The sequence below is a fragment of the Camelus dromedarius genome, chromosome 12 (genome assembly GCF_036321535.1).
Source record: "Camelus dromedarius isolate mCamDro1 chromosome 12, mCamDro1.pat, whole genome shotgun sequence".
In the NCBI taxonomy this organism is placed as follows: domain Eukaryota; kingdom Metazoa; phylum Chordata; class Mammalia; order Artiodactyla; family Camelidae; genus Camelus; species Camelus dromedarius.
The window spans coordinates 48,295,831-48,312,253 of NC_087447.1; the positions used below are offsets into that span (position 1 = coordinate 48,295,831).

Consider the following 16,423-nt stretch of genomic DNA (forward strand, 5'->3'; position numbering starts at 1 on the left):
AGAGGATAATGTATATTTTTTTTAACTCAGACACTTTAATTCCTCTTTATAGAATGGCCCCTAGGAATCAAGATACTTTTTCTCTTGGAAACTTCATGCTGTTTTGACTATTGACATAGAGGAGGGGTTTGTCATTTCTGACACCTACTTATTTTGTTGTAGCACCCATAGATAGATCAGCTCTCAGCCACAAGTCTGGGAGGAGACTGTGGCAACATTCCCAGAAAAATCAGCAGATCGGAATCACTTTAGGATGACATTCCTAGCTTCCTGGAAACAGAAAGATTGATTTTGCTGGTCTGGTGACTGTAGGACTAGACATGGATTATAGGACTGGCTTACAGAGAGTTGTTTTAAACTAGCATGCATGTTTTCCCTCAAGTCTGCCTCTTGTAACTCATTGAAAAGAACAACCATCATTGAGCATCTGCTATGTGCCAGACACTGTGCTTTGCACAGATGATGCTGTGGTGAGTGGGACACAGTCTCCTCTTACAAAAAACATACAGTGGGCTGGGAAGGATGCTGCTCAAAAGTGTAGCTAAATACAGTTGGGAAGTGCTTTACTAGGGGAATGAACTCAGTATCAAGAGAGCAAAGTTAAAGGAGCAGTTCTCCCTGAAAGGGTCAGTGAAGGTATTACAGAGTTCAGTTCAACAAACATTTATTCAATACCACCTGTGTTGTTGCACTGAGTATGTAAAGCGAACTGACACTCATCTAGGAGTAGCCCTTTGCTTGGGGTAGCTGGAAACACTGGGGCTGTAAAAACAATAAAAATAGTTTCCCAAAGCTTTTCCAGGCACAGAGTGATTTCTGTGAAGACCTGGCTTTTCGCCTGTGCTGGCCTCTAGCCCACTGAAGTCTCATCCCACCTTGCCTGTTCTGCTGCATTATAGCATTGTCAGTGTTAGAGAGATTCATATTTGATGTGAATAAAAATAATGATCCCTTTCCATTTTTAAAGTGCTTTCACATCCATTATCTCAGTGCCTCTCAAGACATAGGCCCTTGGAACACTGGTGATCCGAGCCAAACCCCTCCTCAAGTTTAACAATGACAATCTTACACATTTTGGAAAGATATTAAGTTAATGGATTGAATTGTATAAATTTCAAATTTTTCTCCCATCAGTTTTACTTGATGAAAATAAATATTAACAGAGAAACTCATGTTTGCATATTTTTGACATGCAGAAAACTCTGTTTACATAATATAACCATATTTTCTGCCAGTTAAGTCATTCTTGTTGTGTAAGGTGACGGCATGTTGATGAGTATTTCATATTGCTTCCCAAAGGGAAACATGATTTATTTTAGGCCGTCTGCAACCAACAAATTTGAAAACCATGCCTTTTGATTCACCAACTCTCCTGTGAGGTAGACAAGGCAGAAAAGGGAACTGATTGAGAAGCATAAGTGATTTCTCTATGACCATATGGCTAGTAAATAACAGAATTAGAACCAGAATTTAGTTCAGTTCAACTCAACATGTAATATTGCTCTGCTCGAGGATTAGAGAAATGAATGAGACATGGCACCTTCTTATTAAGATAGTGGTTTGGCTGCCATAATAGAGAAATCAACTTAATCAAGGGGCTTAAGCAAGATAGAGTTTATTTTTCTCTCATATAAAAGTGTAAGTAGATATTCCAGCTTTTTGTTTTGCCACACTTACCATCCTCCTTCTCTCTCATAGTGAGATGGCTGCTCCCATTTCTGGCTTCATATCCACATTCCAACCAGCAGGAAGGGGACCAGCAGAAAGGGAGAGCAGTATGCATGAGCTCATATCCAACTGGCCAGAACGTGGTCACATAACTGTACCTAGCTGCAGGGTTGGGAAATGTAAATTTTATTATGAATGGTCATATGCCCAGCTAAAATTCAGCCATTCTGTTATTGTAGGAAAAAGAGAGTAGATATTGAGGAAACTGGTGGCTCTGCACACCTTCCTTAAAGGGAAAGATGGAGATTAAGAGAAATGTGTTGGAATTAGGCAGACCCAAGGTAAAGATTCAGTTCTGATGCTTACTAGTGTGTGTCCTTGGGTATGTTACTTTATTTTTCTAATCCACAGTTTTCTTGGCTTTTAATAACCATGTTATTTAAATGTTGTTGCAGGAATTAAGCTAAAAAAGAATGTTTTAAGAACTTAGCATAGTGTCTGAAACATGGAGTCCATAATAGTGGTGGTGATGATGATGATGATGATGATGATGATGATGATGATGATAGCATTAGTCCGTCTTTTTACAATCCCATAGCACTCTATTTTCCTCCCTCAAAACATGCATCTTCTTATAATTCCTTGCTCTATATATGCCTTTTCTGATAGATTGCAAGCTTCAGCGAGGAGAGACTATGGCTGTCTTATTTACTATCATAACCCTAGTGCTAACCCTGGTCTGACTTATCACTAGCGGTCAGAAAATATTTGTTGAATAAATGCATATATGTGATAAGTGATAGTTGTGTATAAGGGGGAGAGGATTGCTATGGGAATACATAGGAGTAGGACCTAGACCTAACTCAGCATGAGGAATCAGTGAAGGCTTCCTGAAAGAGCATGAACTGAGTCTTAAAAAATGTCTAGGAATTGCTCATGTTGAGGGTATTGGGTGAAGAGTCAGGAAGAGGAAACAATCTTTTCAGGAAGGGGAAACATTCTAGGCAAAGGTGGGAAGTCATTGATTCTGGAGATGCAGTTGAGAAACTTAGCAGTTTGTTAATCCTGGAGTCTCAAGTGGGCACTAGAGGATGAGAGGACATGAGGCCTAAGAAGTAGTCAGGTCTAGAACAACCTTTTTAAAGACCATTTGTTGAGTAACTACTATATACCCTACATGTCATGCTGAAAACCAAGAAGTACTGACCTGCTCACTGCCATTTCAGCTGCACCCACGTGAGGCCATTGCTTTGGGGTTTTAACTGACATGGTGCAGCAAGATAGCTTGTGTTGAACTTGCCATAGGAGGTGGTCTGCTCTTTATGATTAAATTGAGAGGCTCTGTTCCTTCGTGTGTGTCTTCTGTCTCTGTCTCTCTGACCTGTAAGCTCCTTTAGAGCAGGACTTGGGTTTTCTCTTTTTTTGGTGTTCTTGCTTAGAGTGGTTGAATCAGTATTTTGCACATAGCAGATGGTTAATAAGTGCTTCATTCCGTAAACTATATGAGTAGGATAACAAAGACCATAATTACCTCCAATTTATGGTAATAATAACGTCTTATCTGTGTACCTTATGCAACCTTTTTTAAAGAAACCATTTATTGAGCAACTACTATATGCCAAATGCTGTAATTACCAAGTACCAGGCTTTAAAAGCATTGCTTCATTTTATAGTATTATAAATGGTATATTTTATTTAATCTTCAGATATCCTGTGGTTATTAAAGACCCTGTTTGAGGAATCTAAGACTTAGAGAGATTAAATGACTTGCCCAAGTGGCTAGTAATTTTCAGAGCTGATTTGAACTGAGAGTTCATGTCTACGCTATTTCCATTTCATATAATCACTATTTTGAGCTTCACAAGAACCTTAGGTGTTAGAGATGAAGAAACTGACACCTAGAGAGATCGCTCAATGTCATTTAGTGACTAAGCAGATAGAACTTGAGTCCAGATTTTCTTTGGCTTCCATCTTAATTTAGTGTTCTTTATGCAGCACCAGGCTGTGTCTCTTTGCCATCCCAGTCAGGGCCAGGTCTTTGTCTGGTATATGTGTCTTGAATGTGCCACCCTGAGTCATAAACATAATCACTTGATTTCTGTGCACCTTACATCATTATGGACTGTTCAGAGTACTATCACCAAATCATTTAAGTCCCCAGGTGTAACAAAATTTCCATCACCAAAATTTCTGGAAGCTGTATATATTGAAACTTTTCATTTGAGGATTAAGATGATACAGTTTCTTCCCAACTTTCCTGCCCTGGAGAATGCCACCTGTAGTGATAGGCAGATATTATCATCACTTTTGCAGAGGCTAGAAGAGAGAGCCCGGGCTTGGAGCCACAGACATATCTTCTAGCCATGGCTAGACGTAAAGTGGTTGCCTTTGCCGTTTCCTTACTATTATAACCTTTAAAGAAGTCATTTCCCCTTTCTGGACCTCGACTTCCCTCTGTGTAAAATTAGGGAAGGAAGAACAGAGAGGCTAAATTATCTCTAAGATACCCTCCAACTGTTAGCAGTCTGTGATTCTAATCTGACTCCTTTCTCTGTTCTTTGCCAACAAGATTCCCGGTAACCTTAGGCAAGTAATATCCCTTCAGAGGACCTCAGTTTTCTGTCTGTAAAATAGGAGTAATATGGACATTTCTGTACAAAAGTGATTTAGTAATTTATCCTATGGCCCATTCTGAGCATCGCAGTGTACTCCTACAGGGATCTAAGAATGGCCGCTTTGGGCCATCCCACAGTAAATCCAGGTCAGTCACAGAAGTGCCAGTTTGATGGTGGATAGTAGTCCATCCTTCGTGCCACCTTTCTCCTAGCCTCCATTCCTTTCCTGCCTGGCTCTCCTTCATGTGCAGTCTGAGTGGGCTTCCCAAAACACAGCTCTAGTCATGTGTACCTCCCTTGCACAGATATCTTTAATAGCTCTCCATGGCATTCATGAAGGCCTGAACTCAGGCAATAGGAATAGATAAAAAGGAGGGGATGGGTGTGAGGAAGATTATGCAGGGAAAATTATAGGAACTGTGTCTAAAATTTTATGCAGTCAAGCTCTTGCTGGCTATGCTGTGCTCTGGTTCAGAACTGAAATGTAATATCACAATGGGCTCCTGATGGTGTGGATCAGTTCAGGCAGATCTAGGCCAATGTGGAAAAGCAAGTGAGATGCCAAGAGGGATACTAGAATCAGCCTTCTTTTTTTGTTCTCCTGAAGCGACACCTTTGAGGAGCCCTGGCATTTTCCCTGGTTAAGAAAAGCCTCCTGCAAGCTTCAGAGAAGCTCCTCCCTTCTCTGCTGGAAAATTTCAGCCACTCCCCATTCCATTCTGCCTTTAGCATTCTTCACAGCTCTGACTGCAGTGCTGTCATGATGAGAAGTCTGGATTGCTGCATTTGTCTTCGGGTGTGGTGGGCTCTGAAGAATAGAGAGCCAAGCCCCGGCACCTTGATGGTCTGTAGAGGCTGGCTTCTCACTCATAGCAAAATTTAGGACTCTGAGGTGACCACCACTGTTAAAAACTTTAATAATGCAGAGGCTGCAGTGGAAAATCTTCTGCATTGGGGGTCAGGAGGTCTGGGTTAATTCCTAGGATCTGTTCTGTCTGGCTGTGTGACTCTGAGAGACATATTTAATCTCTCTGGGCTTCATATTCTTCCCCTGCAAAGATGAAGAACTGGGACAAAATTATCTCCAAATGCCATCTTGTTCTAAAATTCTAAAATAATGATTCATTGCATGTTTTTTCTTTGCCGGGCCCTGTACTAGGAATGAGGAATATGTAAAAATGAAAGCAAGAATAAAAGTTAATGTTTATTGAGTTTTTAAATATGTGTCACAGATTGAATTAACTAATTTATATAGAGTGTTTCTTTCAGTTCTCAGAACATCCCTTTGAGACCAGGTTTGTCATCAGTATTACTGGCCTTGTGAAAGGACTATTTCTTGGTCCTCCCCCTACTTCCCCAGATTGGGCCCCTGCTCTCTTATGCTGACCTGAAGAGCAGTGACATGAGAGAACCATTCTACCTGCTCTGCCAGGAACAACTCTGCTGTGGCAATCACTAGGCTGTTGGCTGTTAAGTAGGGGTGACTTAATAAAGATAGATTCCTTTTTTTCTCAAAAAAAAAAAAGTATTTCTATCTAATAGCAAGACATTCTAAATCTCCAATAATTAGAACAGTGTGGTATTGGCTCAAAGATAGGCAAATAGCCCAGTGGAACAGGGTAAAGAATGCAGAAACAGATCCAAGTATCTATGAAGACTTAATATATGACAAAAGTGACACTGCAGTGCATTGGTGCTGGGTCAGTTGAGTCAACTGGACAGGATAATCATGTAAAAAAACTGACTTGACTCCTATTTCATAGTGTACACAAAAATCACTTAACAATGATTGTAGATCTAAATGTGTAATCTAAATGTTAAAATAATCAAACATCTAGAAGATACTATACAAGAATATCTTCATGATCTTAAGGGAAACAAAGTTTTTGTTCTAAGATTTCTCAAACAGGACACAAAAGTCACTATAACCATAAAACAAAAAAAATTGAGTAAATTGGACTAATTAAAAACAAAAATTTCTCCTCATCAAAATGCACCATTGAAAACTGAAAAAAGAAGGTACATAGAGGAAGAAGATATTTACAGCATGTACATTTAACAAGGATCATATCTAGAATATAGAAGGAACCTCTACAAATCAATAGGAGAAAGGAAGACAACTCAATCTAAAAAATGGGCAAAATGAATAGGCAGGTTACAAAAGAGAATATTCAAATGGCCAGTGAAAGGTGCTCAGGCTCAACAGACTTAAAGGAAATCCAAGTTAAAATCTCAATGCATTATCACTTCATACTGACCAGAATGGCTTAAACAAACAAACCAGAAAACTGACTATGCTAAGTTTTGTAAGTGTTGACAAGAATGTAGAACAACTGGAACTCTCATGTACTGCTGGTAGGAGTCTAATGGAAACCACTTTGAAAAACTGATTTGAGAGTACTTATTAAAGATGAACCCATGCATTGTCTATAATTCAGTAGTTCAAGTCCTGGGTATATCCCCAACAGAAATGCATACAAATAAATGTTCACTGAAAGATACATGCAAGAACACTGGTAGCAATACTGTTCATAATGGCTCAGGAAAGAACAGCTGTTTCACCTAATACATGACGAATCTTACAAATAAAAATTTTACAGAAATGAGTTAAATAAGTCAGACAGAAAACAGACCAATGTATATTATTCCATTTTCACAAATTTCAAAAATAGGCGAAATAACCCTATAATTTTAGAAGTCAGAATAGTGGTTACCAATTTGGGGAGCGGGAGACTTTTGGAGTGCTGGTAGTGGTCTGTTTCTTCTTGTTTAGGATACTGTTTATACAAGTATTTTCACTTTGAAAATTCATTGAGCTGTGTACTTATTTATGTATTTTTCAGTATGACTACTATATTGCAATAATATTTTTACTAAAAATATTTTTAATGAGGTAGATTTTAAGATTCTAACTTTGAATTGAGAAAAGAGTCATAGTATTAAAAATGCAAAAAATATTGAAGAGAAATAGTTTAATTCTCCTTCCTACCCCAGTGCCCCAGCCATCCAGTTCCCTCCCTCACAGGTAACCAATGATATTAGTATTTTTGTGTATCCTTCTAGAGATTTTTTTTGATATGCAAACAAATGCATACATATGTAATTAAACACACACACATATCTATTCTCCCCCACTCACCCTTTTAATATATATATAGCAATATTCTGAACACACTATTCTACAGCGTGTTTTTATCTTTTTTTTTAATTAAAAAATTTTTTTATTGAAGTATAGTTGGTTTACAATGTTGTGTTAATTTCTGGTATACATCATAGTGATTCAGTTATACATATAGATATTCCTTTTCATATTTTTTCATTATAAGCTATTACAAGGTATTGAATATAGTTCCCTGTGCTGTACAATAGGATTTCTATTTTTTTAAACATTTTTTATTGATTTATAATCATTTTACAATGTTGTGTCAAATTCCAGTGTAGAGCACAATTTTTCAGTTATACATGAACATATATATGTTCATTGTCACATTTTTTTCTCTGTGAGCTACCATAAGATCTTGTGTATATTTCCCTGTGCTATACAGTATAATCTTGTTTATCTATTATACAATTTTGAAATCCCGTTGCTTTTATCTTTTATCTTAAAAATATTTCTATATCAGTATATAAAGAAGCTCCTTATTCCTTCTTACAGCTGCATAATGTACTATTGAATGGATGTGCCATGATTTATGTACCAAGTTCCCGCCTGATGGGCATTTAGGTTAGACTATTTCCAGTTGAGAAGCTTTCTTGATCCTAATCTATGTTGTGTTAAATTATCTATTTTCCCAGGCCTTATTTTAACTTTACATAGGAGTTTGCACAGGTTGATATGTAGTAAAGCAATACTTCATATGAAAGAGAAGGGTAGAAATAAAATAATTTTTCTATCTCTGACTTTTTAAAAGGAAGGCTGTCTAAATAATTGGACTGCAAAATTTCAGAGCTAGGAGAGCCTGAAGAGAACTAATGCTGAGCTTCCTTAATTGATTTCTTTAGGATTCTGATGAAGCTAAAGATTCTCTCCTAGAAAAACGTGCACACAAAAATTTTCACGTATAAGTTTTGGTGTTGACACACCCCTTGAAATTCCTGTATGGGTTCTAGATTAATAATCTGTTATCTAGTATAACCCCATTAATTAAAAAACTAGGAAACTGAGGGCCAGAGTTGGAGGGTGAGTCTCAAAACTAGTTAATGGCAGAAAACAGTCACATGTATTAATGTTAGAGTAATACCAGCAGTATTCTCTCTCCTCTCATTGGCTGATGTCACAGCCCAGAGTGGCAAGGAAAGATGCCCATTCCTTCCTAGGGAAAGTTTGGTTTGTAGGTAGGGTAACCTGAGAGAAAAATGGTAAACAAATTTAATTGAAAGACTGAATTTTTTTTAATATCAGGATGGTATGATTAGAATTTCTTGTACAATACTTTAATTCATTTTCTTTCTCTTTTTGTTTTCTGTTCAGCCCAAGAAGAAGAGGGGGAAAGTGGAAGTGATACCCATTAATTTGGGGACAGATTATGAATATGGAGTATTAAATATTCATCTGACTGCATATGACATGGCTCTGGCAGAGAGTTATGCCCAATATGTTCACAACCTCTGCAACCATCTCTTGATTAAAGTCGAGGAAAGGTATGAAGGATGCCTTTTCATGGGATATTCTTGGTGTGGGTAGCATGCTCTGTTTTGTTGTTGTTAAATGTGTTTTTGAGATATAATTAACAGGTAGTAGAATTCACTCTTTTTAGGTATATACTTTGCCACAATCAAAATATAGAACAGTTCCATTAAGTTCTTAACCCCAGAAGTTCCTTGGTTCCCAGGTGTAGTCAGTCTCCTCTCCCTTTCCTCTCAAGGCCCTGGTAACCATTGATTGATTTTTCTGTTCCTATTGTTTTAAATTCTCTTACCATGTAAATGGTAAATACATATACAATATGTAGCTGTTTGTTTCTGGCCTCTTTCACTTAACATAATGTGTGACATCTGTTTTGAGTTCTCCAATCCATTAACTTGGTATATCTCCCCATTTATAAAGATATTCTCTGCCTCCTCTGCTTTCTGTTTACTCTTTGTTGGAAAACTGTAGGGGAGGAGAGCTAGCATTTACTGAATGCCTACTCTAGGCCAGGCACTTTACGTATCTTATCTCAATTTTTGAGAAAGTGTGGGATGCCCTGTGGTTTGCCTTAAATGTCATTAAGTCACATGGTGAGAAATTTTTTCCCTTTTTAATTCTCATTAAACCTAATTATGTCAAGGAGAATTCTTAGTGTGGTGCTGGTAGGTATGTCCTTAATGCCACTCTCACACTTCCTAATCTTTATAACAAAGAAGGAACCTCAAGCTCGGAGTCTTTGGCAGGCCCCACTATCTGGCTAGAATTTTATAATACTGTTTTGTTTTCACTGTGTTTATTTTTACCTTAGCTTCTATTTGTCAGCTGATAATGGTTTTCCTATTTACAGTAGTGATATAAAGTCAGGCTTACTGAGATACAATTTATATTCAGTAAAATTCACCCTTTTAGCAAATAGTTTCTGTGAGTTTTGACAAATGCATGCCATAGAGTAAATACCATCATAATCAGGATATAGAACATTTCCATCATCCCAAGAAGTCGCCTTCTACCTTTGTAGTCAATCCCTCATCTCACCCCTGCCCCACCGTCCCTGCAACTACTGATCTGTTTTCTATCCTTGTAGTTTTGCCTTTTCTAAAATGTCATACAATATTTTTCCTTTTGAGTCTGGCTTCTTTCACTTAGGATAATGTATTTGAAATTCATTTATGTTGTTGCCTGTATCAAGTAATTTGTTCCTTTCTGTTGCTGAGTAGCATTTCACTGAATGGATGTACCACAGTTTATATAACCATTTGAAGGACATTTGTGTTGTTTCCAGTTTTGGGCAGTTATGAATAAAGCTACTATAAACATGTACAGGTGTTTGTGAAAACATAAGTTTTCATTTCTCTAGGAGTATGATTGCTGGGTCAAATAGTAGAAGTAGTGTATTTTTAAATTCGTAGGAAACTGCCAAACTGTTTTCTGAAGTGGCTGTACCATTTTTCTTTCTTACCAGTAACATGAGTTTTAGTTATTCCACTGAACAACTGACTTTTTTAAAAATTAATTTTTTGTTTTGTTTTTTGGGGGTAGGTAATTCATTTTGTTTGTTTGTTTATGTATTTATTTATTTTAATGGAAGTACTGGGATTGAACCCAGGACCTCCTGCCTGCTAAGCATGCAGTCTACCACTGAGCTACACCCTCCCCCTAAAATTAATTTTTTAAGCAAGTTGATTTAAAGAAAAACCTTTAATAAATAGTAGGTTGAGATTGGGTGATTTGCCCCTGTGGCAAGGCACAATATGTGGATATACTTTCTTACTCACTAGATGTTAGTATATTGCCACTTCATAGATGAGGAAACCAAGGGTCAGAAAGGCCAAAAATCACAGAAGCAGTGAGTTTCCTGGATTTAACCCAGTTCTGTATGACTCCAGTATTTTTAATTATATAGGATTTTATTTTAAGTCCTTAAGCCAAATTTGAACTTTTAAATCTTTGTAACTTAGAGTATAACTGTGCTTAATGTGCTCATTAAAAGACTGGATTATCAACTGTGACGTTAGGGCTCACAGCTGACTGTACTTCAGTTGATTTAGGCCTAAAGATGTACTTTATCTTTTTCTGATGCTCTAGAGGGTTGGTTGCTCTTTCAGTACTTGACACATTCCTCTATCATGCCACAAGTGCTCTGGGCTGTAATAATCTGCTCATGTGTCAGCTCCCTTCCCCTCTGACTACATGGGGACTGTGTTTTCTCTATTTCTTCAGTACCTAGCACAACACCTGCCAAATGGGAGACATTAAACCTTTGTTGAAAGAACGACAGTTTCTTGAATATGACTACACAATCAGGTTGTGTAGTATACACTTCCTACAGTTTAATAAAAGTGCTTTTAATTAATTTTAAAAAACTATTAATTGAACCTCTTCTTGCTATGTGGTAGGCGTTGGACTAGACATTCTGACTGGAGGATACAAAGGTGAATGTCCCTGATTTCAGGGAGAGAGTGTGTGTACATGTGTGTGCACACATACATACACAGAGAAAAATAATTATAACATAATGTGGAAAGTGATAAATGAAAGGTAAGGTTTAATGTCAGTTTAAGGAGGCAGAGTAGCATAACAGCTTAGAGCAATGTTTCTCAAAGTATCACTCCAGGAAAGTATCAGAAACTTATGCTAAAATATACATTAATACTTTGCGTCCTTCATCAAGGAAGTCTTTCTACTGAAAACAAAAGGTTGACTGAATTAAAGTGTGTTGTTTAGTGACTGTTTCATACTTCTTGTCTTGAACTGATAACAAGCAGTTTGCTTACCAGCAGCTTGTCTTTGGATAACTCTTTGAATAACAAGTGGTTAAAAGTAAAAGCTCTGGAATCAAACTACCTGTGTCCAAATTCTAGTTCTACCAGTTATTAGCAATATGACTTTAAAAAATTCTGAGCGTCAATTTCCTTATCTATATAATGGTGATGATAATTTTCCTATTTCTTTGAGTTCTGAAAATTAAATAAGAAAATATATGATAGCACTTATCAGAGAGACCAGCACATTGTAAATACTCTGTAAATAATATTATTGTTATTAATAATTAATGAGGTTTTTTTAGCTGGCAGGGATTAGGGGGTAGCATCTCAGAGGCTGTGGTAGAAGAGAGACATTAAATGTCATTTACAGACTGTTATCATACCTACAGTGGATCAACTCTCTGGAGTAGTGTTTTAAATTTTCAGAAAGACTTTAAAATATTCTTTTTTTAAAACCCTGCTGTGAAAACCTCTGGCTGCACTTGAGTAAAGGCAAGAAGGCAGTAATATTTGTTGAGTACCTACTATCAGCCAGCCACCTCACTAAATACTTTTTTTGTATATTTTTTAATTTAATTCAGACAAGCACCATGCACATAGTGGATCAAAGCATTGACTCTGGAGCCAGACTGCCTAGATTTTGCCTTTGCTCTGCTGCATTCTTACTGTGTGACACTGGGCAGTTTTCTTGACCTCTTTGTGTCTTGGTTTCCTCATCTGTAAAACGAGGTTAATAAAAGTACCTACTTAAAGATGCTATAGTGAAAATTAAGGGAGTTAATATATCTAAAGTACTTAGAACTATGTCCAGAAACTGTTGGCTGCCATTATTATTGTTGTTGTTGTTATTATTATTGTTGTTGTTGTTGTTATCATAATAGAAGCTTGCCTATAGTCATACATCTAATAAGTGGCAAGGTCTAGATTTGAACCCACTTCTTCCCCCTCAAATTCTCAATTCCCTCCACACTGCTTTTAGTGTGATTTTTCTAGAATGGAAATATGATCATTTCACTCCCATGCTTAAATTCTTTCCATGGCTTCCCATTCCTTTAGGAACAAAATAAAAGTTCCCCACATGCCTTGTTAGGTGCTCCATGGCCTGGGCTGGCCTCTCTTGCCTTAACTCACACTTGTCTCTCCCTCTCCTTCCACCTCTAGTTACACTGGCTTTGTTTTTATTCTTTCCCACCTCTGGACCTTTGCATATGCTCTCTAAAGCTTAGAATACTCTTTCCCCTTCACCTAGCCAACTCCCATTTTTTTCTTATGCTTCACTTTGAATGTCACTTCTTCAGAGAACCTCATTAAGTCCTTATGTTACGTATTTAGGAGGAGTAAAGGGTATATAACTTCCCTTATAATGCTTGTTCTCATAATTACTTGACTATTACTGGTTTTCTTTATTAGACTCTAAGATCTGTAAGGCAGGAGCTGTTTCTGTTTGCATCAGCAGTCTAACGCTAAGACTTTGCCCAGTATCTGACACATAGTAGGAACTGAATGAGTATTTGTTGACTTGGATTGAATTCCAATAGGCATGACATGATTCCTAGGATAACAGAATGAATGATGTGCTGCTTTTTGCCTCTCTTCATCCTTTGCTCCGAATAGTGCATAGCATAAAGAGATGATCCTTTTTAGCAATTCACTTCTCTGCGTTGATTGAGGTTTTCAGACCATCATATTAGGCATTCTCAGTGCCCAGCTTTTCAGAGATAAAAATGATTTTCTTTTCTTCTGATTTTCATTTTATCTTGATCCATTTTTCCTTTAGGAGTTGAGGGGGAGGGCTCTCACCTTGAGATGGAATTGAGCAGGGGAGCTGTATGCTAGCTTTTGTTCTATAAATGGTCTGCATTGCTGCAGCTGCAGCTCACCCAGAAGAGGAGAAGATGAGGCCTCTTTTAATTTGTGTGCATCCCTTGCTGAGCTGCTGTCTGGAAGGATGGAAGTCTTATTCATCTGGGAGCAGCTTCCAAGCCTGAAGCTGACCCAGCCTCTTGCTCTGTGGAGAGTAAAAGCACCATTCAGCATCATTCTCTGTAAGGCTGCTCTTTCCTCTTTTTTTTTTTTAAATCCACTTACATTTTTTAAAATGGTGGTATAATCTATATATAGTAGAGTCCACAGATTCTAAGTTTCCTAGCATCCCAGCAGGTTTCCTCATGTACCATCCCAGCAGTACTCCTCAAAGGTAGTACTATTTTGTCTTGTTAGCTCTAGGTTGACTCTTGAAATTCAGTTATTTCATTTCTTCCCTTATTTGTTTTTTTTTTTTAACTACCTGATCATTCAAGTAATGTTTATTGCAGAAAATTTGGGAAGTACAGAAAAATGTAGGTACTAGAAGTGTAGATACTCTTACTACTCAAAGGCCTATTCGACTTTGAAATGGCTAGAGTTCCCAGTACTTCTTTATCAAACTATGTCTGGTTTTTCTGTTGGTTCTCTTTGAGGGCCTCTCATGCCTCCTTGCCTTGTAGAATGCCCTTTTTTAGAATGTCCTCCAGGCAAACACCTATGTTCATTCTTTAAATCATGATAAAGTACCACCTCACCTATGAAGCCTTTCCTGAGCTCTCTTCCTCTCCCTCTTGTCTCTGTAATATTTGGTACATACCTATTCTTGCCTTTGTCTTACTATAGTGCAGATGTTTGTGTACTTACTTACTTGTCTCTCCAAAACACTCTTAGCAAGCTCCTTGAAAGCATTGACTGCACAGTGCCCATCAGCCTGCCTAGGACAGAACAGGATTTCAGTAAATGCTTGTTGAATGAATGAATGAACAAATAAGTGAAATCTTGCTGAAGTAAATGTTGAAGAATAAAGGCCTGCTCAGTGGCAGGAATGGACAATTCCCACTTGGAATAAAATGGATATTAAAAAAATTACCTATACTCTTATCAGTCTTATCTGTGGAATGTCAAAAAGGAAAAATAGCATTTAGAGTGCCATTTACTTTTCTGAAAGCTTTTACATAATTACTTTATTTGATTTTCCATAACAAGTTTATGAATCTGTCTCAGTTTTTTTTTAATATAAGGAAGTTATTACCAAATGTGAATTTGAAGAGATCAGAAATTGTGCTATAAAGTGGGAAGGGATGTTATTTAGGGAGGCTACCTGGAAGTTTGCAATGCCTAGCATTTACTCACTGTTTATAAGGGCAAAGGAATTGGCATTTGTAGGCATAGTATGCCAGGAAAATTACTTATGTAATCTTATTTAATCATTGCTACAACCCTAAGAACTAGGTATTAATATCTTCATTTTATAGCTGAAGAAACTGAGACTCAGAACTAAATTAGTTTGTCCAAGGTCAAACGGGTAATAAATGGCAGAGCCAATATTTCAATCCAGTACTGACTGCCATGTTTCTAATCCATTTTCCATTACACCAAACTTCTTTTTGATAAGATCCATCTGTAGAGGGCTATGCTCCTTGTTACTAATTAATGAAGCTCTGTGTGGCATGAAAATTCAGCATTCCTCCTATTGTCGTTATTATTCCATTTATCTTCAGTTTGATGAACTTTTTGATAAGAGGAACACAACACTAATACTATTTCTGTGTAGCCATCAGTCTTATCTTATCATCACACCTGGTCCTCACAAGTCTACTGATATAAGTTTACATTGTAATCCCCTTTATACATGAAGAAACTGAGGCTCAGAGGAGGAAGGGACTCGTCTAAGTACATATTGCTAATAAATGACAGGTCCAAGACTTGACCCTCAAGTCCAGCACTCTTTTCATTGTAGCATATAGATCTGCTGAAGCCGATTATAGTGAGCATAGATTCTACAACAATGGTTCTCAACCTGGGGACATTGAACAATGTCTGGAGATAATTTTGATTGGCACCACTTGGGAGGTACTTCTTGCATCTGCTGGGTATAGAGGTTAGGGACACATTGGTCAGCCCCCACAACAAGAATGATCTGGTCTAAAGGGTCAGTAGTGCTGACACTGAGAAATCTTACTCTAGAACAATTGGGTTTCATGCCTTATTTCTTCAGAAGAGGTGAAATAATCAAGGTTAGCCTTCAATGTGTTCCTAGCGATGAGCTTGATTCTTTTAGAATTGGCTGCTCTTTGGTAGCGGCAAATACTTATTAATCACCAGGTTTTATTCAGAGTGTCATATTAATTATGACTGGGGCTGCAGAAAAGCATTAGACATGGTCTTTCCCCTCATGGAGTTTAGAGACTTCGGAGGAGGCTTAAGAGGATCTGGTTACTTTGCCACTGGCTGCAGATAAACAGCCCTAGATAACAGGAGCTACTGCATGCAGTAGCGGCTGTACTCAGGGACTACCCTGACTGAAGTGATGCAGCTGGCTTAAAGGAGCCGTCTCAACAGCTGACTCTTCCTTCCCACAGTTACGCGATGCCCACCAAAACTATGGAGGTGTTGCAGCTGCAGGACCAAGGCAGGAAAATGTTCCTGGACTCAGTTCTCACCACACATGAGCGAGTGGTCCAGGTAGGTATTCTGGGAGAAATTTGAAATATGTTTGCCTCTCCTGGTTCTTTTCTTTGATCTCTCGGTTGAGCTTCAAGCCTGATATCCAGTTATCTGCTGGGCTTCTCTTTTGAGATATTCCACAGCCCTACACTCAATGTATACAAAACTAATTGTAGAGGGACTGATGTTCTTTTTCTATAATCCTCCCCACCTTTGAGCTTAATGCTTGACCCTTCTTTGCTTTGGGTATCCATTCATTCTCCAAATTCTAT

General features: G+C 37.8%; 1 protein-coding gene across 1 annotated transcript in view; it reads left to right on the top strand.

Annotated features, from left to right (window-relative positions):
• Positions 1–16,423, top strand: part of MRPL48 (mitochondrial ribosomal protein L48) — a 41,395-nt gene that overhangs the window by 22,456 nt on the left and 2,516 nt on the right. The window contains exons 5-6 of the mRNA XM_010989357.3: positions 8,755–8,924; positions 16,067–16,169. Of these exons, the coding sequence (XP_010987659.1) occupies positions 8,755–8,924; positions 16,067–16,169 (273 nt within the window). The remainder of the gene's footprint in view (positions 1–8,754; positions 8,925–16,066; positions 16,170–16,423) is intronic.